At 45.1% G+C, this 25,046-nt stretch overlaps 1 protein-coding gene across 2 annotated transcripts in view; it reads right to left on the minus strand.

Moving 5' to 3' along the window:
* Window positions 1–25,046, minus strand: part of SLC66A2 (solute carrier family 66 member 2) — a 100,397-nt gene that overhangs the window by 36,688 nt on the left and 38,663 nt on the right. For both annotated transcript variants that reach the window (XM_074944746.1, XM_074944745.1), the window contains one exon: window positions 593–809. In XM_074944746.1, the coding sequence (XP_074800847.1) occupies window positions 593–809 (217 nt within the window). The remainder of the gene's footprint in view (window positions 1–592; window positions 810–25,046) is intronic.

Genomic DNA, 25,046 nt, shown 5'->3' on the forward strand with positions numbered 1-25,046 from the left:
AAAAAAAGTAAAATGGGTCTTTTCCTGGAACTTCAAAGAGTTTGAAATGGTGACAGTTAGATGATGACAGAGCCTAGCAACTTTGTACAACAGCCAGGTAATGGAAGGAAGACAAGGGCTGGGAATGAGGCCAGAGGGAAATCATATTTTGTGAAAGGTGACTGACAAGGGGAGATGTCTATTGCTTTCAGGAAGATTAATTTGTCAGCATTTGGGATGACATCAAGGACGGAAGTCAGACCTGTAGCCCGTCCTTCATCTAGATCCAATGTGAACAACGATAGCAGAATGTTTAAAAGTTTATTTTACAAACCGCCACCACCAGTGTGGATCAGATCCTCAGTGGATGTAAATCAATGTAGCATGACTGACTTCCATGCCACTGTGGTGGCATGGAAGTCAGTCATGCTACATTGATTTACATTGATTGATTTACATCCTTACATCAGCCAAGGATCTAGCCCTATGACTGCTCTATCACACAGTAAAAACTCAAGGACATTAGAAAATTCTTCCAGAAACGTTCAGGGATTCTCCCCGCGCCCCACCTCAAACACAAACACACACCAATTTAAACAAACAAATAGCTTACCTCATTCCGTCTGTCGATCTGTTCTGGTAGTTACGGTAAAGCTGCGGAACGCCTAACATGGCCTCAGTGAACACAGCCAGGAAACCCAGTGTTTCCACAAAGAGAAATGAGTCAAGAGAGAGGTAAGTGATGTATCCTGTCACCCCCGTGAAAGTCAGAACACACTGCACGTAGTCTGTAAACTTGCTCCAGTGCCAAAAATAGTTCAAGTCAAAATCTGAAATAGAATATTAAAAAAAAAAAAAATAAGTATTTTCCCAACTCACTTCATTAATCTCTCTCAGAATCTTTAACACGTGGAACTAACAACTGGAAAGCATAAGAGTCATTATCATCCTTCATGTAAGGGATTAAAGAAAGGTGGGAGGGGGGAAAAAACCCCAAAGCCTAACGTTAAAAATGGAAAAGCTTGATCAGTGGATGTGCCTGCTCAGGAAACGAAGAGGAAACAAGGATTTCCCACCCTTCAACGTGCTTCCAAAATTGGCTTTTACTGAAATCCTTGCCCCTTGGGGAGTAAACAAGAAGTGTAGAGGACCCGTCTGGCGATTACTAGTTGTAGAACATCAACACAGATTCGTACAACACCACACAATACAAAGCCTCTGCCCCAAAGCACTTACAACCTAAGAGCTTTCCAATTCAAGGTCATGGTCCTTAACTTTGAGGCACTCACACTCCTGGGACACCTAAAAAGTTGACTGAAGCTCTGGGACAAAGACTGTGGTAGACAACTCTGCTCCTCAAGCACAATGGAACTATCTACAGCAAAGGTAAAAAGCTCATCTGTGCAGGAGACAGCTTTCTCGGGGGGCCAGCCCAAGCCTGCAAAATGAATTCCCACAGGAACCACCTCAAACCTCACTAACCTTTCGTTCCAAGTGTAAGATGCATTCCTTGGACCACCGAGCCTTTGCTAATAAAAACACAACTCAATGGAGATATATATAGATATAGAGATAACGATATAGAGATATAGATATTTGAGTCAACGCCAAAATAAAACACTGCAACTACACTATAAACACAACCTTTGCCCCTGGGGAGCACATTAGAGAAAGAATGAACAGCACAAGACAGATGTTATTCATATAACTTAAAGCACTACTGAAAGGCACTCGGATACCTCAGTGATAAGGTTGGTATAAAATAAAAGACGAATACAATCAACGACAATGGCTTTATTGCAAAACAATAATAATGGAACCACCAAAATGAAAGCTCTAAACTAATGATTCACTTGTAGCTGCTATTATAGCTTCTTCTAGTCTATTAAAAAAAAAAAAGGGGGGGGGGGAGGAGGGTTAAAATACACTTGCTTCATAAGAACTTGATCCCCTTACTCATCAAAAGAGTGGACCATATAATGGCTGAGCTACTTGAAGCAGCCAAAACGCTCCAGGAAGCAACCAACCAGTTGTGGCCTTTGTTCACTTTCTCCCGCAGTGAAAGAATTTGAACCAAAAAAGCCACTCTACTAACAAGGCCAATCAACACCTTGTCTGACCCTGCAACACACCCAGGTGATCTGGATGCTCTTTAAAAAACACTTTCTGTAAATTCAGATTAAACACATCGTCACATCAGCCTCTGCATCCAGCAAGTTAACCTCATCCAGCCAAAACAAAATGAAATAGGAAAGCAGGTTGGATTCCAGCCCCAGCTGAAGCATAACCATGTTTGACTAGAAAATACATTAGTGTGCTATGACCAAGAACTGAATTTAACAGCCTATTGCAGAGCCATTCACAAAGCAAAAGTGACCCAAATCCTTGAAAAGCAGAACTACAAACGGCCTTTAAACGCAACCCAACAACATCCTCTCACCAGGTTTTTTTAGACAATGCTGGCAATTCATTGACGTTCAGCCCTTAGAAATTATAGAAATTTTGATTTAATTCAGACTCTCTGCTAAAGCCTGTTGGACAGAATATCCAACCAGTGCCTGGAAAGTTTCCATTTACTTTCCAATAAATACCCCTCCAACTCAATATGTAATATTCAAAAGGTGTCCACGTAAATACTTGAACTCTATCAGAAAGCAGCAGCTGTAGCTCAGAACACTCTTTCCCATACACTACCAGACCCAAAGGGACTTTGACAGCTCTTGAAATTCATCATCATCTAGTCACAATGCTCTGAATCTTGGACTCCGCATCTATTTCTTTTCTTATTGGTTGTACTGCCCTTTTTTGGTGCAGCTTCCTTGGGCTTCTCTCCTACTACTGCCCACCCTCTTTTGCCAGGCCTCACCTCCATACACTGTGTGTGTGTGTGTGTGTGCGCGCGGGGGGAGATTGGTTCCCCCCCCACTCCATTCCCCCACTTTCCTCCTACTCTCAGAGTCCTTTCCTACAGTTCCACCCCCACGGTGAACCTGAATGCCTATCTAACTTTTACAATATAAACTAAATAGCTAAAAGCTATTTAACTAACAAACATAAAAATTAAAAAACACAACTTACAAACCCATCAGAATGCATGCACCACTCTAACACCTCCACTCAATTAATAAAAGCATCCCAAAGTCGTGATAGCACTTAAGCACGCACTTCACTTTAAGCATATACTTAATTCCCATTGAAGGCAATGTAACTGATGCACACGCTTGAGAGCTGTTGTGAATAGAAATGGACACACTCAAGTGCTTTCCTGAATCAGGGCCTAAGCAACAATACAACCTTGTAATAATGATTTACTTAACGCCTGTCCTCCGGGGTGCCTGAACAATTTATATAGTGGGGGTGCTGAGAGCCATTAAACCCTGTATCTAACGGAAACCAGTTCAAACCACGGATAGAACAGCACCACCAGCACCCCTAGTTCCAGCACCTATGCTGTCATCTGAGAATATTATGAAGTAATTTTCCTAGCTTGCATACTATATAAATAAATATTTATAGATGAAGAAACTGTGGTACAAGTAGTTAAGTGACTTTATCCAAGGTGTCAGAGTAAGTTAGCAGCAGAATAGGCATAGAATCCAGGTCTCCTGACTCCTAGTCTCTTGCTCAAACCATCATTAGGCTATACAGGGCCTAGATTTCACGACTGTAGGTTCTGAGTAATTTCTAAATTTCAGCTACAACTAGCCTGGTAATGTTTTACTGAACAGAGGGTGGGAGAGAGGGAAGAAAAGAACAATTATAACCTTGATAACTACAGAAAAAAAAATCTGAATTCAGTTAAAAACAATCCAATCAGTAATTGCTCTATTTAACAGACATATATTGTATCAAAAGAGACTTCTGCATTTGGAAAATAAATGATAAACTTCTGCATCACCCTGACAATGGCAGTACTTTTTCCAGAAACAAGTAGAAATTGATTGGAGTTTTAAAAAAATTTTAAGAAGATAATGTCACATTTGCTTCTTGTTTTTCATATGGATGCTAGTTTTGCCGGCCCTTACTTGGATTGTTAAACTAGTGTTTTGTCTTATAATAGGTTTCAGATGTTTTGCAAGGCAGCTTGTTTTAGCCAAAGCTATCTGCCCTAGTAATTGGTTTCAGATGCTCAAGAAAGGTCGGAAATAAAACAAATCAATTTAAGGCTGGAAATAAAGTTGTGAAGTATTCCTTCTGAGTGTCATCCTTCTCCAGGAGGCGCCAACTATGTTAGATGAAATCATCATACCTTTTCATAGCAAAATAGATTACTGTTGAGCTAACTGACCTGATACAGTGTATGAGAGGATGAGGACTTCAACTGGTCTCCTACCACATCCTTAACAATCTATCCCACCTTGTATTTACCTTGAAGATTCTAGATACCTTCTCCAGACTGGAGAAAGAGCTCTGACGCTCAAAAGCTTGTCCCTTCCAGCAGCAGAAGTTGATCATACAAAATACACTACCTCACTCACTTAGTCTCTCTCAAAGACTAATTGACCTTAAAGTGACCTACAAAGGTTTTTTTATTATGAATTATTTTATTTTTAATTAAGTTGGTATCTTTTTTAACCCCTCCTTTGATAATGTATGAAGAGGGCCTCAAAAGACTTTTTCTTTTCTTTTTTTTAGGGATGGGTTTTCTGCTTTTTTAAAATTACAACTATCATGAATGTGAGCTCATGTGACTTAACTGAAAAGACAAGATTATAATTAAACCAAAGCCTCAATTTTGAACTGTGACTAAAAATCCTTTCCCCTAATTGCTTATCTTTCAGTCTCTAATGTCGTCATTTCACTGTTCTCTAGTTGCCATAGTCTTCCACAATAAATAGATCACGAATATTGAAGATATAGAACACAAAACAACAAAAAAACAGGCTTTCGCCTCTTATTTGAGTCACCTGTAAAACACAGTAATGCAACACTTTCTACAGCTGCCTTAATGCTCCATGTTAAACAAGGTGTTTATTACATTCTTTGAAATAGGACTGTATTGCTTGTGAAAGATGCTGGTTTGTCTTCTTTGTCCACAAAACAGGAACAAGGACAGCACCGGTACTATATGAACTACCCACATTGCTTTCCCAATATGCCTCAACCGTAACCTGGACAGATCACCTCTGCCAATTAAGTCTTTAGCTCCTATGTCAAAGCTGACAGCAAAGGTGATTTGCATCACGTGGACTTGTGATCAAACTCATCTGATGTAGGCCACTGAACAATCAGATGGTAACTTTCTGTCACTACTGACCTGCACTAGATTTGAACTGACAATGTAAAAATGAATGGTTCTGTAACGTATTACCAGCTCCCAATGCTATTTATTCCAATAAACTGGTTACATTTCTAACATGTTAATCCATTGATGGAAGAGAGATTTATATTGGAAAATCCTATTAATACTACAGGGAGTTTGCTGCATAAGTCCTTTATGCAATGATGAGAGTATTTGTGGGTGGAGATAGAGGAGAACAGGTTGCCATGCCTACTCTGGGATTCACATCAAATGTGTGTCATCTGTAACACTGAAAGAAGGGATGGAATAACCAGATTTAGTATTATCAGAGCCAACACAAAAGTGGAAAATTCAAGGTTAAGATTAAATGTGAAGTGTCAGAGTGACCCCAGGAAAACTACACAACATCTGCTTCCACTAGGATGTTGGCATCAAACTTCTTCTTACAGAGCTCTTAAAACAAAACAAAAACTCAAGTCATACTTTGGTCATGAAAAGTTTTCCAGCAAGTTAGTCGTTCCATTAATTCCTTCTGAGAAGCTGTGAAAAGGAAGACTAAGACAGTGTAAAAAGAAAGCAAAAATCAAAAGCCACTGGAAATTTGGCTTCATGTAGTTGTGAGGCTGAAGCGCACTTGTCACTCCTTTGCCCCATTTCATAATGGGGCATATGCCTCGAGGCTATGCCATTATTGAGTCTTTCTTTCCAGAAGGCTCAAGAAGATAACGAAAAGCTTGGCTGCTGGAAGAGGAGGAAGAAAAGGAAATCAGAAGGCAGTTACTGCTGCAGCAACATTTCTGGCTGGCTGGCTCCAAGTCAACTAACCCTGTCACAGGATTTTAGTAGTTGGTCACAGAGAGACTGACACAAAAAGAGAAGGGTGCTGAACTGGTCTTTAACTTTGGGAAGGTGGGAACATAGCGCAAAAGGATAATTGGGAGTTGGCCCAAATGAAGCCTGGGTAATTTTACTCTTGCATTGATATAAACAGCCAGGGCCGGATTATGACATTCTGAAGCGCTAAACCAGGGGTGGGCAAACTGCGGCCCATCAGGGCTTTGGATCTGGCCCGCAGGATTGCTCCCATGGTGCTGCCGGCCCCACGCCGCTCTCAGAAGTGGCCGGCACCACGCCGCTGCGGGGCGGGGCACAGAGGTCTCCATGTGTTGTCCTTGCCTCCAGGCACCGCCCCCCACAGCTCTCATTGGCTGGGAACAGGGAACCGCGGCCAATGGGAACTTCAGGGGAAGTACCTGGAGGCGCGGCAAGGGCAGTGCGTGTAGCCCTGTGCCCCCCTTCCCCAGGGGCCGCGCAGGGACATGGCTCCGGCTGCTTCCAGGAGCACAGCGGAGCGGCACAGCACGGCGTGGGGTGGGGTGGGGTGGGGTGGGGCCAGGGCTAGGGAGCCTGCCTTGGCTCCGGTGCATTGCTGCCACCCTGGAACCACTTTAGGTAAGCGGCTCTGCGCCGGAGCCCAAACCCCTCCTGCACCCCAGCCCCCAACTCCCTGCCCGAAGCCCCCTGCCTGCATGTGGCACCCCTCCTGCAACCCAACCCCCTGCCTGCATCTCATACCCTTCCTGCATCCCAACCCCCTGCCCTAAGCCCCCTGCCGCACCCCGCACCCCTCCTGCACCCCAACCCCCTGCCCTGAGCCCCATCGCACCCCGCACCTCCCCTGCACCCCAACCCCCTGCCCTGAGCTCCCTCCCGCAGTCCACACCCCTCCTGCACCCCTGCCCTGAGCCCCCTCCTGCACCCCAATCCCCTTCCCTGAGCCCGCTCATACACCCCACACCCTCCTCTGCCCCAATCTCTTGCCCTAAGCCCGTTCCTGCACACCGCACCCGCTCACACCCCGCACTTCCTCCCGCACCCCAACCCCCTGCCCTGCATACAATTTCCCCACCCAGATGTGGCCCTCGGCCCAAAAAGTTTGCCCACGCCTGCTCTAAACTATGTCAAGTGTAAGAGGCCCCATACCATAAAATTGAATGTATTATTTTCACAGAAAGGACATTGTATATATGAAAATATAAAGCTTTCGTGTTTATATATTCAAAGGTGAAGTTGTAAAAATAGAATAATCTTCATTTTCAGCAGCCCTCTCTGTAACGACAACATGACAGAAATAAATTTTAGACCAATTATTTGAATTAACTGCGTATGTAAGTAAAGTAGAAGTAAACAATACAACATAAAAAAATACAGTACATAATACAATTTACTAGAAGAGTTCTCAGGAAATTTTTCTTCTCTGTTGGGGCATCTAAATTATGAAACTCCTTGTCTGAATACACAGTGAGACTCAGAAGATATAAGATAGCAATAGAGGATATAGGATGCAGATAACCCACAAGCTTAAAGCTTGGGCCTAGCACTAAAGGAACACACTCCCAGGAGGGACTGTATAAAGGTCAGAGGCATTGCATACTCTGTAAATGCGTGACAGGTGCAGAGACTTACAAACCATTTAACAATGTGGAGGCTGGAAGGCACACAGGAATCATATATCATATGAGACTAATGTTTCAGAAAGTTCAGAATGCTGCCTTTGCCACCAAGCAAATGCTTCAGAGGAAGCTGCAAACAAACAAAAAAAGCCCACACCTTTCCCCGCATCTCCTTGACAGGGCAGTTGTGGAATGGCCTATCCAAAGGGGATATTAAACAAAAAAAGAAGCTTACAAGAAGTGAAAGACTGGAGAAATGACCAGGGAAGAGTATAAAAATATTGCTCAGGCATACAGGAGTGAAATCAGGAAAGCCAAATCACACTTGGGAGTGGCAGCTAGCAAGAGATGTTAAGAGTAACAAAAAGGGTTTCTTCAGGTATGTTAGCAACAAGAAGAAAGTCAAGGAAAGTGTGGACTCCTTACTGAATGAGGGAGGCAACCTAGTGACAGAGGATGTGGAAAAAGCTAATGTACTCCATGCTTTTTTTTTTTTTTTGCCTCTGTCTCCACGAACAAGGTCAGCTCCCAGACTACTGCACTGGGCAACATAGCATGGGGAGGAGGTAACCAGTCCTCTGTGGAGAAAGAAGTGGTTCACGACTATTTAGAAAAGCTGGACGAGCACAAGTCCATGGGGCCAGATGTGCTGCATCCAAGGGTGCTAAAGGAGTTGGCGGATGTGATTGCAGAGCCATTGGCCATTGTCTTTGAAAACTCATGGTGATCGGGGGAGGTCCCAGAAGACTGGAAAAAGGCTAATGAAGTGCCCATCTTTAAAAAAGGGAAGGAGGAGGATCTGGGGAACTACGGGCCAGTCAGCCTCACCTCAGTCCCTGGAAAAATCATGGAGCAGGTCCTCAAGGAATCAATTCTGAAGCACTTAGAGGAGAGGAAAGTGATCAGGAACAGTCAGCATGGATTCACCAAGGGCAAGTCATGCCTGACTAATCTAATTGCCTTCTATGATGAGATAACTGGCTCTGTGGATGAGGGGAAAGCAGTGGATGTGATATTCCTTGACTTTAGCAAAGCTTTTGACACTGTCTCCCGCATTATTCTTGCCAGCAAGTTAAAGAAGTATGGGCTGGATGAATGGACTATAAGGTGGATAGAAAGCTGGCTAGATCGTCGGGCTCAATGGTTAGTGATCAATGGCTCCATGTCTAGTTGGCAGTCGGTATCAAGCGGAGTGCCCCAAGGGTCAGTCCTGGGGCCAGTTTTGTTCAATATCTTCATTAATGATCTGGAGGATGGCGTGGACTGCACCCTCAGCAAGTTTGCAGATGACACTACACTGGGAGAAGTGGAAGATACGCTGGAGGGTAGGGATAGGATACAGAGGGACCTACACAAATTAGAGGACTGAGCCAAAAGAAATCTGATGAGGTTCAACAAAGACAAGTGCTGAGTCCTGCACTTAGGACAGAAGAATCCCATGCACTGCTACACACTAGGGATCGAATGGCTAGGCAGCAGTTCTGCAGAAAAGGACCTAGAGGTTACAGTGGACGAGAAGCTGGATATGAGTCAACAGTGTGCCCTTGTTGCCAAGAAGACTAATGGCATTTTGGGCTGTATAAGTAGGAGCATTGCCAGCAGATAGAGGGACATGATCGTTCCCCTCTATTCGACATTGGTGAGGCCTCATCTGGAGTACTGTGTCCAGTTTTGGGCCCCACACTACAAGAAGGATGTGGAAAAATTGGAAAGCATCCAGCAGAGGGCATCAAAAATGATTAGGGGACTGGAACACATGACTTATGAGAAGAGGCTGAGGAAACTGCGATTGTTTAGTCTGCAGAAGAGAAGAATGAGGGGGGATTTGATAGCTGCTTTCAACTACCTGAAAGCGGGTTCCAAAGGGGATGGATCTAGCCTGTTCTCAGTGGTAGCAGATGACAGAACAAGGAGTAATGGTCTCAAGTTGCAGTGGGGGAGGTTTAGGTTGGATATTAGGAAAAACTTTTTCACTAGGAGGGTGGTGAAGCACTGGAATGCGTTACCTAGGGAGTTGGTGGAATCTCCTTCCTTAGAGGTTTTTAAGGTCAGGCTTGACAAAGCCCTGACTGGGATGATTTAGTCGGGGATTGGTCCTACTTTGAGCAGGGGGTTGGACTAGATGGCCTCCTGAGGTCCCTGCCAACCCTGATATTCTATGATTCTATTTTGTCCTAACCAGTCAGTGGTTAGCTTATGAGATTGTATAAGTTTATAAACACACACAAACACAAACGGAGTGCAATTGGGGAGTGTCTACTCTGTTTTTGAAACCTATGAAATTTTAGGCCTCAATGATATCACATGGCAACAAGTTCCACAGGCCAATTATGGGTTGTGTAAAAACCAAAAAAAAACACACACTACTTTTTGGATCATTTTTTAAATTTCATTTTCACTGAACACCCCATTGTTCTTGCATTATGAGATGTGTGCTCCTACTACACCCTTGCTTACTTCTCTAGATCATCCAATTATTTTGTACACATCTTATATTCCTTCTTATTTGTAGCACATTGACTTGTCAACAGGCTCATGACTCAGTATCAAATATTTACATCACAGTAGCACCCACAGACCCAGTCTGCACTGTTGTGCAGTGCAGAGGTGCTGGAACAATTTGTATAGTGGGGGTGCTGAGAGCCATTGAACCAAACTGTAAAACCCATATATGGTGGAAATCACTTCAAGCCAGGGATGCAGCAGCACCCCTACTTCCAGCGCCCATGGTGCAGGGACTGTACAAATAGATATAGACATGGTCCATGCCCTATAATCCAAGATGAAGGACAAGATATAGAAAGTGAGGAAGACTATCAAATAGCGATATGCACGCACATTTATTATATATATTAAAAACAGCATATTTTAATAATAAAATACATTTGTATTAACATTCCTATTTGATGCTCAGCTGCCTGACCCTGACCCCTCTCAATCTATCCACTGTATGTTGGCTGATTTCTTGCAGGCATTATGATAGAAGAGGATTTTGAGCAGGAGTGGCAGAAGGTCCCTAAAAGTGGGAGGGCCTCACCGGCGCCCAAACCATGGCCCTGCCCCCCCACGCCTCCCCTTCCCCTGGAGGCCCCACCCCCTCTCACTCCTCTCCGGCCCCTCCCACCCCAGTGGCTCATCCTTATAGTTGGTAAAAAATGGGAGGGTATAGCCCACCCACTTTTAAAAGTGGAGGAGCCATGGCCCTCTGCCCCTCCCAGTTCCAGCGCCTTGGATCTGGAGAAGGGATTTGAAGGAGGTGAGAGTAGCAGTCTTACAGGTTAAATTAGGGAAGCCGTTCCATGTGTAAGGGCCACAATGGAAGGAACCACAAAGAGGCTTGTGGGAGGAGCAGACGTGAAGGTGGTCAAGGCTAGCATTGCTGGTGGAGCAGCAGGGATGCAGCAAGATTTATCAGTGACACCTCATCCTTACCTAAGGGTTTTGCACGGCTCCCATTGCTGTAGGATCTAATAGAGGGCCTTCAATTAGCAGAGTTCGGTTCATGCAGCGACTTATGAATTGGAAATAGGGTTTTTTTTAAAAGCACTGTAAAGTTCAGTGAGAAATAACTCATAAAAATCTTCCTTGAAATGGAAAACCACCACCACCACCACCCCCCACCTCAACGGCAAGGCATGAAATGCAGTTAACAACCCTGCTCTGGGTGCTCCAGTGACAGGTCACTAGGTAATATACCAGATACAGTAGAGTTGTGAGAGAGAGCTCGGCTTAAGAGGGTTGGAGAAGTCCAAGTTTAATTGTTGCCAAGTGGTCTGTGATGACCTTAATAGTGCTCATCAGCCGCAGAAACAGCTAAGTAGCTGTCTTTTAAAAAAAAAAAAAAAAGAAGAAGAAGAAGAAAAAAGAAAGCAAGCAGAATTAATGAGAAAAAAAGAGAGAGACAGTGAGCTTTAAAGTTTAAAAGAGTGATAAAAGCCAGCGGTACTTAGTGTGATCCCAAGTGTCCTTATAAATTATCCTGGATGAAGGAGGAAGTGATTAAACTCACTCTTGAACAAGAAAGAGAAATTAGAGTTTTAGCACCAAAGCTTTTTATAGCTCTGAACTGTACTCATCTTTCCTCTGAAACTCCCTCCTCTCCCACAAATCCTCTGCAACTGCTAATGCCACCATCATCCTCCCCCCAGTCTCTCAGGCCTACAATCTGCGAGTCATGGTCACCTCTATCTATTTTATGTGCCCCTATCACTGTAGTATCTGAGTGCCTCCCAACCTTTAATTTATTTATCCTCACAACACCCTTGTGCAGCAGGGCAGTGCTGTTAATCCCATTTTACAGATGAACGACTGAGGCACAGAGAGGCTAAGTGACTTGACCAAGAAGTCTGTCCCAGATTTCTTCCTCTCAGCCGGCATCCACATCCGGCTGTTCCTAAACTGCTTCTTCCTCCACAGTACCTCTAAGGCATAGATGCTATTGATATTTTTACCCTAAGTGACTTAAGAGTCTAAATTCCACTTTCAAAAGTGCCCTAAAGCAGTGCTTCCCAAATTGTGGGTCAGGGTCTAGGCAGGTTGCATGTGCCCTAGAGGTGCTCTCCCCTGCGCTCTCACTTCCCATGAGCAGCTGTATGGGAAATGGGATCCAGACAGCAGCACCAGCAGAGAGGAAGCACCTCTGAGGCACATGCTGGGCAGGGACAGACTGCTGACCGTCTGCTTACTAGCTCCCTCCAGCCACTCCCTCAACGCTGCTGCTGCTGCCTGGATCCCACTCCCCACACAGCTGCCTGCCACCCAGGGGAAGTGAGAGCAAGAGGGTGCAGGCAGCAGCACAGAGGAGATGACTGGAGCCAGTGAGCGGACAGTCAGCAGCCTGGTAGCGATGGCGGCCCAGCTGCAGGGAGAGGGGTGTAGAGCTGGGACGGCAAGAGCAAGGGGTTTGAGGGAGCCAAGCAGGGGACATGGTGAGTCCCCAAAAAGGACAAAATGCAACTCATGGGTCACCTTAGTAAAAAGTTTGGAAATTTAAGGCACTTGGGATATTCACTGAAAGTCGATCAGACTTAAGTCTTGACTCGTGATTTCTGAATGCTTGGGACCGGCAATACTGGATTACTAAAACCTCCTCAGCACCAACATCAGCCCCTTCCCCAAATCCATTCTGAATGCAGCTACCAGGATCCTCTTCTATGACCACATCACCCACCTCTTTGAATCTCTCCACTGGTGCCCCTTTTTCACCCCATCCAGTTCAAGTTCCTTGTCCTCATCTTCAAGACTCTTCACAACTCTGCCCCATCCCTATGAGGTGGCTCATCAGTTATTGCATGGACTCCTACCCTCATTTGTTCCACCAATAATATCAGCCTCATCTGCCCAGCTGTCAGCGTTGCACACCAATGTCTCCAAGCTTTCCTCAGTGCAGCCTCCCAAGCAACGGTATTATACCCTCCCTGATAGGTGAGCCACCAACACTCTCCTGCTTCACCTCTCCAATATCCATCTGCTGTGATGCCTACAAGTAACCAACTAATTAATGATGGCAAAGGGGCAAATAAGGGGCAGGTGGGGACAGCTGGCACTTTAGTTACAATTAAAAAATTACAAGTGTATATATGGGCATAAAAATGGTATCTCTCGTTGCATCCCTTTCTCACCCACCCTTCATATGTCACTTTTCTTATTTTAAGCCCTTTGGGGCAGGGACTGCCTTTGCACCTAGCACAGTGTTGTTGGAACTCAGTATTAAAAATTAATAGATAAAATGCAAAGACTACTGTTTTGCCAACTTAAAAACTTCACTTGGTCTGAAAATGTTTTACACCAAATGGTTTTACAAGAAATGCCTACAATTCATACAAAATAGAAAGAAAGTAGAGACAAAAAAACCTATTTTTTCAGTTTGTTTACTTTGTGCATTTGACAGCCAACTGTGTGTAGACAGCATCACTGTTTGCTTTGTACAAACTCTCAGTTTGCGTGGGTCTTTCACACAGCAAGAGGAGAGAAAAATCTCTTTTTAAAATAGAAAAATTGACTGTAAAAAAATAAATCACAAAAATTGGCATGGGAACTTATAATTTCTGGAACGACTTTTAGCTAATCTTTTAAAATTGACTAAATGTCCCTTTAAAACCACTTTAGTTATCCTTTTGAAAAAAACCTCATTGTTAGGATTATACTTTTGCTAATCCCAAATTTAGAAGCATGTTATTGTAGTATGACAGAAGACAGAAAACACACACCAAGCTATCTCAAGCAGATTGCACCTAAAACACTAAAAAATAAATAAATAAAAATCATTCAATAGTAATGCTGATGGCACAGCCTTTAAAAAACATCATGACATTAAGCAAGAAAATCATGAAAGATTTTTGTTTAAACACAAAAGAAGTGTTTAGAATGCTCATAACACAGACTAGAACTATCAGCTGGGCTTTTAGAAATGAGATGAGCAAACGTACCTGCCTAAGATTTAAAATATAAAACAGACCAATTCTGATTGTATATGCCAAGGGCATATAGACCCAGAGTATATTTTTCTTCATATTATTCACACTACATATAGCAACATAGCGTTTTTAGTTAAGTGTGGGGGTTTGGGGAGGGTTCTTTTTGGGGGGCAAGGGGGAGCCTACAGACAAAGGACCCAATACTGAGACAGTACAAAGGAATGAATTAAGTGCAGTATGACAGGCAACCTGGAACTATGAACCTCTTGCATCTTGTAGTTTTAAGCTGAAGCCATTTTTCCCATGGAAACGGTTTTAATTTATTTTAACCAGTACTAGTTGATCATTTGAAACCCCAGCAAAGTAGTGTCAGGCTTTGTTTACACTGGCAATTGAACAACAAAACTTTTGCTTTTCATAGGTGTTAACCCCCTGCCGAAAGACAAAAATTTTGCCGACGGCAAGCATCGGTGTGGACAACGCTGTCGGCAGGAGTGCTCTCACTGGGGTGGAAGTTTTTTTGTCGGCAGGAGAACTGAAACAGCGGCTACACTGCATGACTTTTAGTGGCACAGCTATAGTGTCGCAGCCATGTCGCTAAAAGCTGTGTAGCGTAGACATAACCTCAGATTAATATACTAAACACCTTGCACTTATTGATCAGTTTTCATCCAGGGATCACAATGAGTTTTACAGAGATGAACATGTCTCATCTCAAATTTTCCAGGTGTGGAAACTCTGGATCTGCACAGCGTTGGACTGCAGGCTACCTACACGGATGCCACAGTGCTATGTGCTCCTGAGGCTGTATGTCAAATATAGCCAGTTACTTCCAGAACCCAAGATGCCTAACCCATGCTGTAACTGTCGGACAACACTGCCTCCTTTAAACTAGAAAAGCATGGGAAATGTGCTAACAATTTACGAGCCACTTACAAACTGAGGACTGTTCTCTTTTTGGTTCGTGAGTGAAACTTCCATCAATAGTAAAAGCGAACTGCAAACGTAACATAGTCAGCAATCCATTCTGTGATTGCTCTAGGTAAGCACTACCCACCACGCTGCCCCTATCCCCCCTCTCAGGGTGGTAATGCTGTGTGGGACAAACTGTGGTACAAGAGCCAGAGAGCTAGATAATCTGTGTGCACAGCAGCCTCAAAGAATCTTCTTTGCATTTGCCATGCATGAGTCCTGTGTCTTCTCTGTTGTGAGGGACATATGCCCCACTAACTGAAAAGAGACTGCATACCATTCCATGTAATCAGTTAAATGTTGAAGATAATCATCAACCAAATTTGACATTAACAGTAACTATCAGAATATTTTATTAGAGCCCAATTCTTTTTCCATTTGATCTAAGCTGCGTGTACTCTTCAAGTCCAGACCTGAGGAAGAGCTCTGTGACACTTGTCCCCTTCACGAACAGAAGTTGGCCCCCCAAAAAAAATATTACTTCACCCACCTTGTCTCTGTACTCCTCTCAATTAGTTATACTAGAAACTAATAGAAAGATGTGACCAGTAATATTTGATATATTAAAGTCAGATTGTTTTAAAGTAGCAGCCGTGTTAGTCTGTATCTGCAAAAAGAAAAGGAAGACTTGTGGCACCTTAGAGACTAACAAATTTATTTGAGATGAAGTGAGCCGTAGCTCATGAAAACTTATGCTCAAATAAATTTGTTAGTCTCTAAGGTGCCACAAGTCCTCCTTTTTTAAAGTTAGATTGTGTGTCTGACGATTTCAAGGTTTGTTTTTGATATCAACTCTCAGGAGAAAGAATAATTTTTAAATTGTGAAGTTATGGAAATGTAGCAACACCTCCACAGTGACAGCTGAATATCCTATTCAAAAAGATAAAGGAGGAGAGAGAGCACCCATGCACATGGTTTTGTCCCACACACTAACTTCACCAGTTGGTCTAAAAATAGCATGCAGTTCTCCCCTCTTTCCTCTTTTTTTTGCAAAGTTTAATCCAAGTTTCCTAGGCAACCTACCTCCAACCAAGACAGACTCCACAGCCCCACAGTGGCCATACTAGTTTAGAATCCGAATAAAAAACCGTGTTCTCCATTTACATCCTTTGGTAACGATGCCATGTGGCCTGCTAAACATTTCTTGGCACCTGCCGAAGTTTGATAAATGGGGGACGAAAGGACTGTTCAATTAAAATGTTTTTAAAAACTGAAACTGACTACACAATGCACCATAGGGGCTGAAACTAGGGGTACTGCCACACTGGCTGCCTGGTTTCCATCATATCCAGGGTTTACAGTTTGGTTCAATGGCTCTCAGCCACCCTCACTATACAAATTGCTCCATCTAAATGCAGTGCATTGCAGGGCTGCTCATTCCTAGTGAATCCGTCAGTCTATACACTGTGCAAACCCAGCCACGTTTTTAAAGCTAGGCTGCAGAAAGTAACCAACGAGAAACATGTGTTAGCGGGAAAGCACAGCTCATGCTCATTTCATTCCTCTTAAAATTTCTCGGGGGTGGGGGGGCAGGGGGAAGAGAGAAGAGAGGTTTCTGCTTTCAAAGGCTTTTCCAAGGTTAAGACAGTACCAGCAAGTAAAGAGATGTATACTCCCCACTGTCAGGGGGGAAGAGTGGGTAGCAGGGAATACTACATTAAAGTCATGAATTTGAGAGGAGGAAGCTACACTGGTAACATAATTAATACTGCAAAAAGCAAGAGAGATAAAGATCTCAATGCTCCCTAGTAAAGCTTAAGTAAAAATTCACTCTAAGACATTTCTGCACAAATGTAAATTACGATACACCAGTGGTTCTCAAACTTTTGTACTGGTGACCCCTTTCACACAGCAAGCCTCTGAGTGGGACCCCCCCCTTATAAATTAAAAACACTTTTTTATATTTCACACTTATTATAAATTCTGGAGGTGAAGCACGGTTTGGGGGTTGAGGCTGACAGCTCACAACTCCCCATGTAATAACCTCACGACTGCTCAAGGGGTCACGACCCCCCGTTTGACAACCCCTGCTGTACACTGACTGAACCGAAACAGGTAGAATTTCAAGCCATAGGTCTACCACTCCTTTAACAAAGAGAATTTGTGGGGGTGGAAGCCATTAAAGAGTTTTATTCAGGGACGTTGGTCTCATTGATTTCAATGCTTGTGATCGGAAAGCTGAAAAAGCTAAGCGAGACTGAGCTACCATAAAACAAACTTTTCCTTTAAAAACTTCTTAATCTCTGGTCTGACATGATTGACAATAGTTATGCAAGTCAATTTTTTTTTATTTATAAGAACAATTTGTGTTCATTTATAAAAGTGTATCTCGTCTGCATATTAGTGCCCCAATAATTAAGATAAACGCAGTTTTAGGGGAGAAGGGGGTGGAACAAGAAATTAAAACACTGAAATGAATCATTTGTTTTCTTTAAAATACTCTGGAGTTTAACTTTGTTTTTTGAACTGAATTTGTAAAGAGGAATAAAACAAAAAAAACAGACACAAGGGTATAAATGGTGTTCACTAACAAGATTAACACTCCCCCCACCACAGCACAGAGCAGTTTTTGTGGCTGAATGATATAGACATTTGTCCTCCTTTGTCAGGCTTGTTGCACATCCTGCCTTTACTCAAGGGAACAGGGGGAGAAGGCATGACAGCTGACGAGCTATTAGACTGATGAACTGTGCAGCCTTCCACATCTATTATACATAGGAATTTAATTAGAAATTTGTGGAGAGGACTATTTAAGTCATTTTGATATTAATTTTGTTTGTTCTATTCCTTGGATGAGTAATTACAAGTTATTTTACTACACCCTTCTCACAGAAGGGGCAGGAGGGAGGAATGATTGTGTAAATACCAAAGCTCTTGCAGAGGCAGTGAAGAGTTAAAAGCAAAAGAAGGATGCTGAATCAAATTACTATTGATTTTACATGGCAGGCACTCTGATACTACAGTTACAGGTGGCAGTATAAAAACCCTATGTATTTTTTCATTTTGGCTGTTCACATTGGATGTCTTATATATTTGGACAGTGAGGGGAAAAGTCCAAGAGTAGCAACTCACTCTTCTCAATTATTATCTATGGGAAACTGAGACTGGACAGTTATAAAGCTGTGCACAGAGTTTGTGAAAGTACCCTTACAAATCAAGCAACCAAATCCCATTATAAATGTAGAGGGTCCTGAAGGACGAAGTTTCTTTTTGTAACTTAAAGCTGAGCTGCAAGTGATTTTTCTTAAAAAAAGAGAGATTGTGCCCATATAAATAGGGCCCTACCAAATTCACAGCCATGAAAATTTGGACCATGAAATCAGACCTCCCCCATGAAATCTAGCTTTTGGAGGGGAGGGCAGAGGAAGGGCTCCGGGGAAGAGGGGCTACCCGTTGGCTCCAGCTGTTAATCCCCTCTGGGCTGGGGAGGGATGGGACTTTCTCTTTCCCTGCACAGCCACGCTCAGGGGAGATCAGACTCAGCTTCAGGTACCCACCCCAGCTGCAGGACTGGGCAGCAGCCCCGAAGTTTCCTGCAGTCACAGGAGGTTGCCAGATGTGGAGGTGGGTCTGATCTCCCCCGTGCTGCTGGTAGCACCTCAGCCGGGGGCTCCTAGCTGCTAGTTCCAGCCAGGCTGGGGAGGAACAGGCCTTGCTCTTTCCCTGCGTGGCCGCTCTCAGGGGGAAATCAGACCGACCTCCACCTCTGGGAGCCTCCTGTGGCCATAGGAAGCTCAGGGTGTGCTTAGCTGTGACGGCAGCGCAGACGTGAGGATGGCAATCTCACGACCTACGTTCCCTCTAAGGTGCGTGCCTGCAAGGCTGCTCAGGAGACCAGCAAGGGCCACGCAGGCGTGCACACTGCACTCAGGGGCATGGGGAGTGGTGTGGTGAGGTGAGGGTGGGAGATATTGGGGGGATGCAGTGACTCCCCAGCCCCGGGGCTGCTGCACCCTGAACCCCTCATCCCCAGCTGGAGCCCTCGCCCCAACCTTCTGCCCCAGCCTTGAGCCCCCTCCCACACTCTGAACCCCTCAGTCCCACCCCCGCCACACATCACCTCCATATTGGGGCACATACAAAATTCATTCCACATATGGATGGGAAAAATTAGCGGGAACATTGCTTACGACCTCCCCACAACAGGTTTGCAACTCCCACATAACTCCATTTTGGGTCTGGAGCCCCACGGTTACAACACGGACATTTCAGATGTAAATGTCTGAAAACGTGAAATTAACAAATTTCCAAATCCAAGTGAACATTACAAAGACATTAGTCAGAGTATATACAAAGAGAAAATCCAGAAGACACCCTCCACCCCCAATTATTCTACATAAAACTCAAAAATTGCTAAAATAAACCTTGAAAAAGGAAAGTTAATAAACCCCCTCCAAAAAAACTGAAGCCCTAATTATATGTTCATGAGGCCATCCATGACTCCATGAGTATAAAGGAAGAATCCACACAGGCATTATTTGCAGTCAGGGGACTGAAGGTGAGAAACTGTTTAGGGCCTGAGCATCACATACATTTCTTCACTAGTTTGGGCAACAGACCAGAATATGCTCTCTCCCACCACTTCCCTTGTAGCCCTGGTCTACACTAGGAGTTTAGGTTGAATTTAGCAGCGTTAAATCGATGTAAACCTGCACCCGTCCACACGATGAAGCCCTTTTTTTTTTTTTACTTAAAGGGCTCTTAAAATCGATTTCCTTAATCCACCTCTGACAAGTGGATTAGTGCTTAAATCGGCCTTGCCGGGTCGAATTTGGGGTACTGTGGACGCAGTTAGACGGTATTGGCCTCCGGGAGCTATCCCAGAGTGCTCTATTGTGACCGCTCTGGACAGCACTCTCAACTTAGATGCACTGGCCAGGTAGACAGGAAAAGGCCGGCGAACGTTTGAATTTAAATTTCCTGTTTGCATGGTCACCTGCAGCTTGCCACGCTGGCCAGAGCTCATCAGCAGAGGTGACCATGATGGAGTCCCAGAATCGCAAAAGAGCTCCAGCATGGACCGAACGGGAGGTATGGGATCTGATCGCTGTATGGGGAGAGGAATCCGTCCTATCAGAACTCCGTTCCAGTTTTTGAAATGCCAAAACATTTGTCAAAATCTCCCAGGGCATGAAGGACAGAGGCCATAACAGGGACCCGAAGCAATGCCACGTGAAACTTAAGGAGCTGAGGCAAGCGTACCAGAAAACCAGAGAGGCAAACGGCCGCTCCGGGTCAGAGCCCCAAACATGCCGCTTCTGTGATACCATTGAGCTGCATACCATTTTAGGGGGTTCAACCACCACGACCCCAGCCGTGTTGTTTGACTCCTTCAATGGAGATGGAGGCAACACAGAAGCAGGTTTTGGGGACGAGGAAGATGATGATGATGAAGTTGTAGATAGCTCACAGCAAGCAAGCGGAGAAACCAGTTTTCCCGACAGCCAGGAACTGTTTCTCACCCTGGACCTGGAGGCAGTCCCTCCCGGACCCACCCAAGGCTGCCTCCTGGACCCGCCAGGCGGAGAAGGGACCTCTGGTGAGTGTACCTTTTAAAATACTATACGTGGTTTAAAAGCAAGCATGTTTAATGATTAATTTGCCCTGGCATTTGCAGCTCTCCTGGATGTACTCCCAAAGCCTTTGCAAAAGGTTTCTGGGGAGGGCAGCCTTATTCCACCCACCATGGTAGGACACTTTACCACACCAGGCCAGTAGCACGTACTCAGGAATCATTGTAGAGCAAAGCATTGCACTGTATGTTTGCTGGCATTCAAACAACATCCGTTCTTTATCTCTCTGTGTTATCCTCAAGACAGTGATACCATTCATGGTCACCTGGTTGAAATAGGGTGCATTTCTTAAGGGGACATGCAGAGGTGCATTCCTGCTGGGCTGTTTGCCTGTGGCTGAACAGAAATGTTCCCCGCTGTTAGCCGGGGGCGGGGGGGGGGGGAGCCACGCGGTGGGGGGAGGCAAAATGCGACCTTGGAACGAAAGCACATGTGCTATGTATGTAATGTTAACAGCAAGGTTTACCGTGAAAGAGTACAGCCATTGTTCTAGAAAATGTGTCTTTTTAAATACCACTGCCTCTTTTTTTTTCTCCACCAGCTGCATGTTTTTCAAGGATCACAGGATCTTCTTCCCAGAGGCTAGTGAAGATTAGAAGGCGAAAAAAAACGCACTCATGATGAAATGTTCTCTGAGCTCATGGTGTCCTCCCACACTGACAGGGCACAGACGACTGCGTGGAGGCAGACAATGTCAGAGTGCAGGAAAGCACAATATGACCGGGAGGAGAGGTGGCGGGCTGAAGAGAGGGCTGAAGCTCAAATGTGGCGGCAGCGTGATGAGAGGAGGCAGGATTCAATGCTGAGGCTGCTGGAGGATCAAACCAATATGCTCCAGTGTATGGTTGAGCTGCAGGAAAGGCAGCAGGAGCACAGACCGCCGCTACAGCCCCTGTGTAACCAACCGCCCTCCTCCCCAAGTTCCATAGCCTCCTCACCCAGACGCCCAAGAACGCGGTAGGGGGGCCTCTGGCCACCCGGCCACTCCACCCCAGAGGATTGCCCAAGCAACAGAAGGCTGGCATTCAATAAGTTTTAAACTTTTGAAGTGCTGTGTGGCCTTGTCTTTCCCTCCTCCACCACCCCTCCTGGTGCTTCTCTCCTCCACCACCCCTCCCGGGCTACCTTGGTAGTTATTCCCCTATTTGTGTGATGAATGAATAAAGAATGCATGAATGTGAAGCAACAATGACTTTATTGCCTCTGACAGCGGTGATCGAAGGGAGGAGGGGAGGGTGGTTAGCTTACAGGGAAGTAGAGTGAACCAAGGGGCGGGAGGTTTCATCATGGAGAAACAAACAGAACTTTCACACCGTAGCCTGGCCAGTCATGAAACTGGTTTTCAAAGCTTCTCTGATGCGCACCGCGCGCTCCTGTGCTCTTCTAACCACCCTGGTGTTTGGCTGTGCGAAACCAGCAGCCAGGCAATTTGCCTCAACCTCCCACCCCGCCATAAACGTTTCCCCCTTACTCTCACAGATATTATGGAGCGCACAGCAAGCTGTAATAACAGTGGGAATATTGGTTTCGCTGAGGTCTAACCGAGTCAGTAAACTGCGCCAGCGCGCTTTTAAACGTCCAAATGCACTTCTACCACCATTCTGCACTTGCTCAGCTTGTAGTTGAACAGCTCCTGACTACTGTCCAGGCTGCCTATGTATGGCTTCATGAGCCATGGCATTAAGGGGTAGGCTGGGTCCCCAAGGATAACTATAGGCATTTCAACATCCCCAATGGTTATTTTCTGGTGTGGGAATAAAGTCCCTTCCTGCAGCTTTTGAAACAGACCAGAGTTCCTGAAGATGCGAGCATCATGTACCTTTCCTGGCCATCCCACGTTGATGTTGCTGAAACGTCCCTTGTGATCCACCAGTGCTTGCAGCACTACTGAAAAGTACCCCTTGCGGTTTATGTACTCGCCGGTTTGGTGCTCCGGTGCCAAGATAGGGATATGGGTTCCATCTATGGCCCCACCACAGTTAGTGGATGGCTTTGCTGCAATGGGATTCCCTATGACCTGCACATATCCCAGGGTCACTACCTTTGATATCAGCAGATCTTTGATTGCGTTGGCTACTTGCATCACAGCAGCCCCCACAGTAGATTTGCCCACTCCAAATTGATTCCCAACTGACCAGTAGGTGTCTGGCGTTGCAAGCTTCCACAGGGCTATCGCCACTCGCTTCTCAACTGTGAGGGCTGCTCTCATCTTGGTATTCTTGCGCCTCAGGGCAGGAGAAAGCAAGTCACAAAGTTCCATGAAAGTGCCCTTACGCATGCGACAGTTTTGCAACCACTGGGAATCGTCCCAGACCTGCAACACTATGCGGTCCCACCAGTCTGTGCTTGTTTCCCGAGGCCAGAATCGGCGTTCCACCGCATGAACCTGGTCCATTAGCAGCATGATGCCCACATTGCCAGGGTCCCTGCTTTGAGAGAAGTCTGTGTCCATGTCCTCATCACTCACGTTACCGCACTAACGTCGCCTACTCGCCCGGTATCGCTTTGCCAGGTTCCAGTGCTGCATATACTGCTGGATAACGTGCGTGGCGTTTAATGTGCTCCTAATTGCCAAAGTGATTTGAGCGGGCTCCATGCTTGCCGTGGTATGGCGTCTGCACAGAAAAAAGGCGCGGAACGATTGTCTGCTGTTGCCCTGACGGAGGGAGGGGCGACTGACGACATGGCTTACAGGGTTGGCTTATAGGGAATTAAAATCAACAAAGGGGGTGGCTTTGCGAGAAACTGAATGGCCCCCTCAAGGATAGAACTCAAAACCTCAAGGATAGAACTCAAAACTGGGTTTGGCAGGCCGTTGATTTCACAGAGGGAAGGAGGAGAAAAGGAATACAAAACAAATCTGGTCTATTTTTTGTTTTGAGCCACTTCATCTATCTTTATACATCTTGCTGGCAGCAGACTGTGCAGTACGACCGCTAACCGTCATCATCTCCTGGGTGCTTGGCAGAAGATGGTGCAGTATGACGACTAGCCATCATCTTCTGCTGGCTGGAGCTTAAAAGACAGTGCACTGCCGGTAGGACTGAATCGCCATGAGACGAAACTTAAAAGGGAAATGACCTGGCTGAGTCACTCCCATGTTTGCCCAGGCGCCCGGTTAAAAGAGCACCCAGGACTACGTTGACGACTGCTACCAGTCATACTGCACTGTCTGCTGCCAAAAGGCAATAAACTGCTGCTGTGTAGCAATGCAGTACTATGTCTGCCAGCACCCAGGAGACATACGGTGATGGTTTGGTGAGCGGGCTCCATGCTTGCCATGGTATGGCGTCTGCACAGATAACTCAAGAAAAAAGGCGCAAAAGGATTGTCTGCCCTTCCTTTCACGGAGGGAGGGAGGGAACTGGGGCCTGACGATATGTACCCAGAACCATCCGCAACAATGTTTTAGCTCCATCAGGCACTGGGATTTCTACCCAGAATTCAAATGGGCGGCGGAGACTGCGGGAACTGTGGGATAGCCACCCACGGTGCAACGCTCCGGAAGTCGACAGTTGCCTCGGTGCTGTGGACACACTCCGCCGACTACATGCACTTAGAGCACTTGTGTGGGGACATACACAATCAACTGTATAAAACCGCTTTCTACAAAACTGATGTCATAAATATAAAGGGAAGGGTAAACCCCTTTAAAATCCCTCCTGGCCAGAGGAAATCTCCTCTCACCTGTAAAGGGTTAAGAAGCTAAAGGTAACCTCGCTGGCACCTGACCAAAATGACCAATGAGGAGACAAGATACTTTCAAAAGCTGGTAGGAGGGAGAGAAACAAAGGGTATGTGTGTCTGTCTACATTCTGTCTTTGCTGGAGATAGACCAGGAATGAAGCCTTAGAACTTTTAGTAAGTAATCTAGCTAGGTACGTGTTAGATTATGATTTCTTTAAATGGCTGAGAAAAGAATTGTGCTGAATAGAATAACTATTTCTGTCTGTGTATCTTTTTTGTAACTTAAGGTTTTTTGCCTAGAGGGGTTCTCTATGTTTTGAATCTAATTACCCTGTAAGGTATTTACCATCCTGATTTTACAGGGGGGATTTTTTTTTTATTTCTATTTACTTCTATTTCTATTAAAAGTCTTTTTGTAAGAAAACTGAATGCTTTTTCATTGTTCTCAGATCCAAGGGTTTGGGTCTGTGGTCACCTATGCAAATTGGTGAGGCTTTTTATCCAACATTTTCCTGGAAAGGGGGGGGTGCAAGTGTTGGGAGGATTGTTCATTGTTCTTAAGATCCAAGGGTCTGGGTCTGTAGTCACCTTGGGAAATTGGTGAGGCTTTTTACCAAACCTTGTCCAGGAAGTGGGGTGCAAGGTTTTGGGAAGTATTTTGGGGGGAAAGACGTGTCCAAACAGCTCTTCCCCAGTAACCAGTATTTGTTTGGTGGTGGTAGCG

The sequence above is a fragment of the Natator depressus genome, chromosome 2 (assembly GCF_965152275.1).
Source record: "Natator depressus isolate rNatDep1 chromosome 2, rNatDep2.hap1, whole genome shotgun sequence".
In the NCBI taxonomy this organism is placed as follows: Eukaryota; Metazoa; Chordata; order Testudines; family Cheloniidae; genus Natator; species Natator depressus.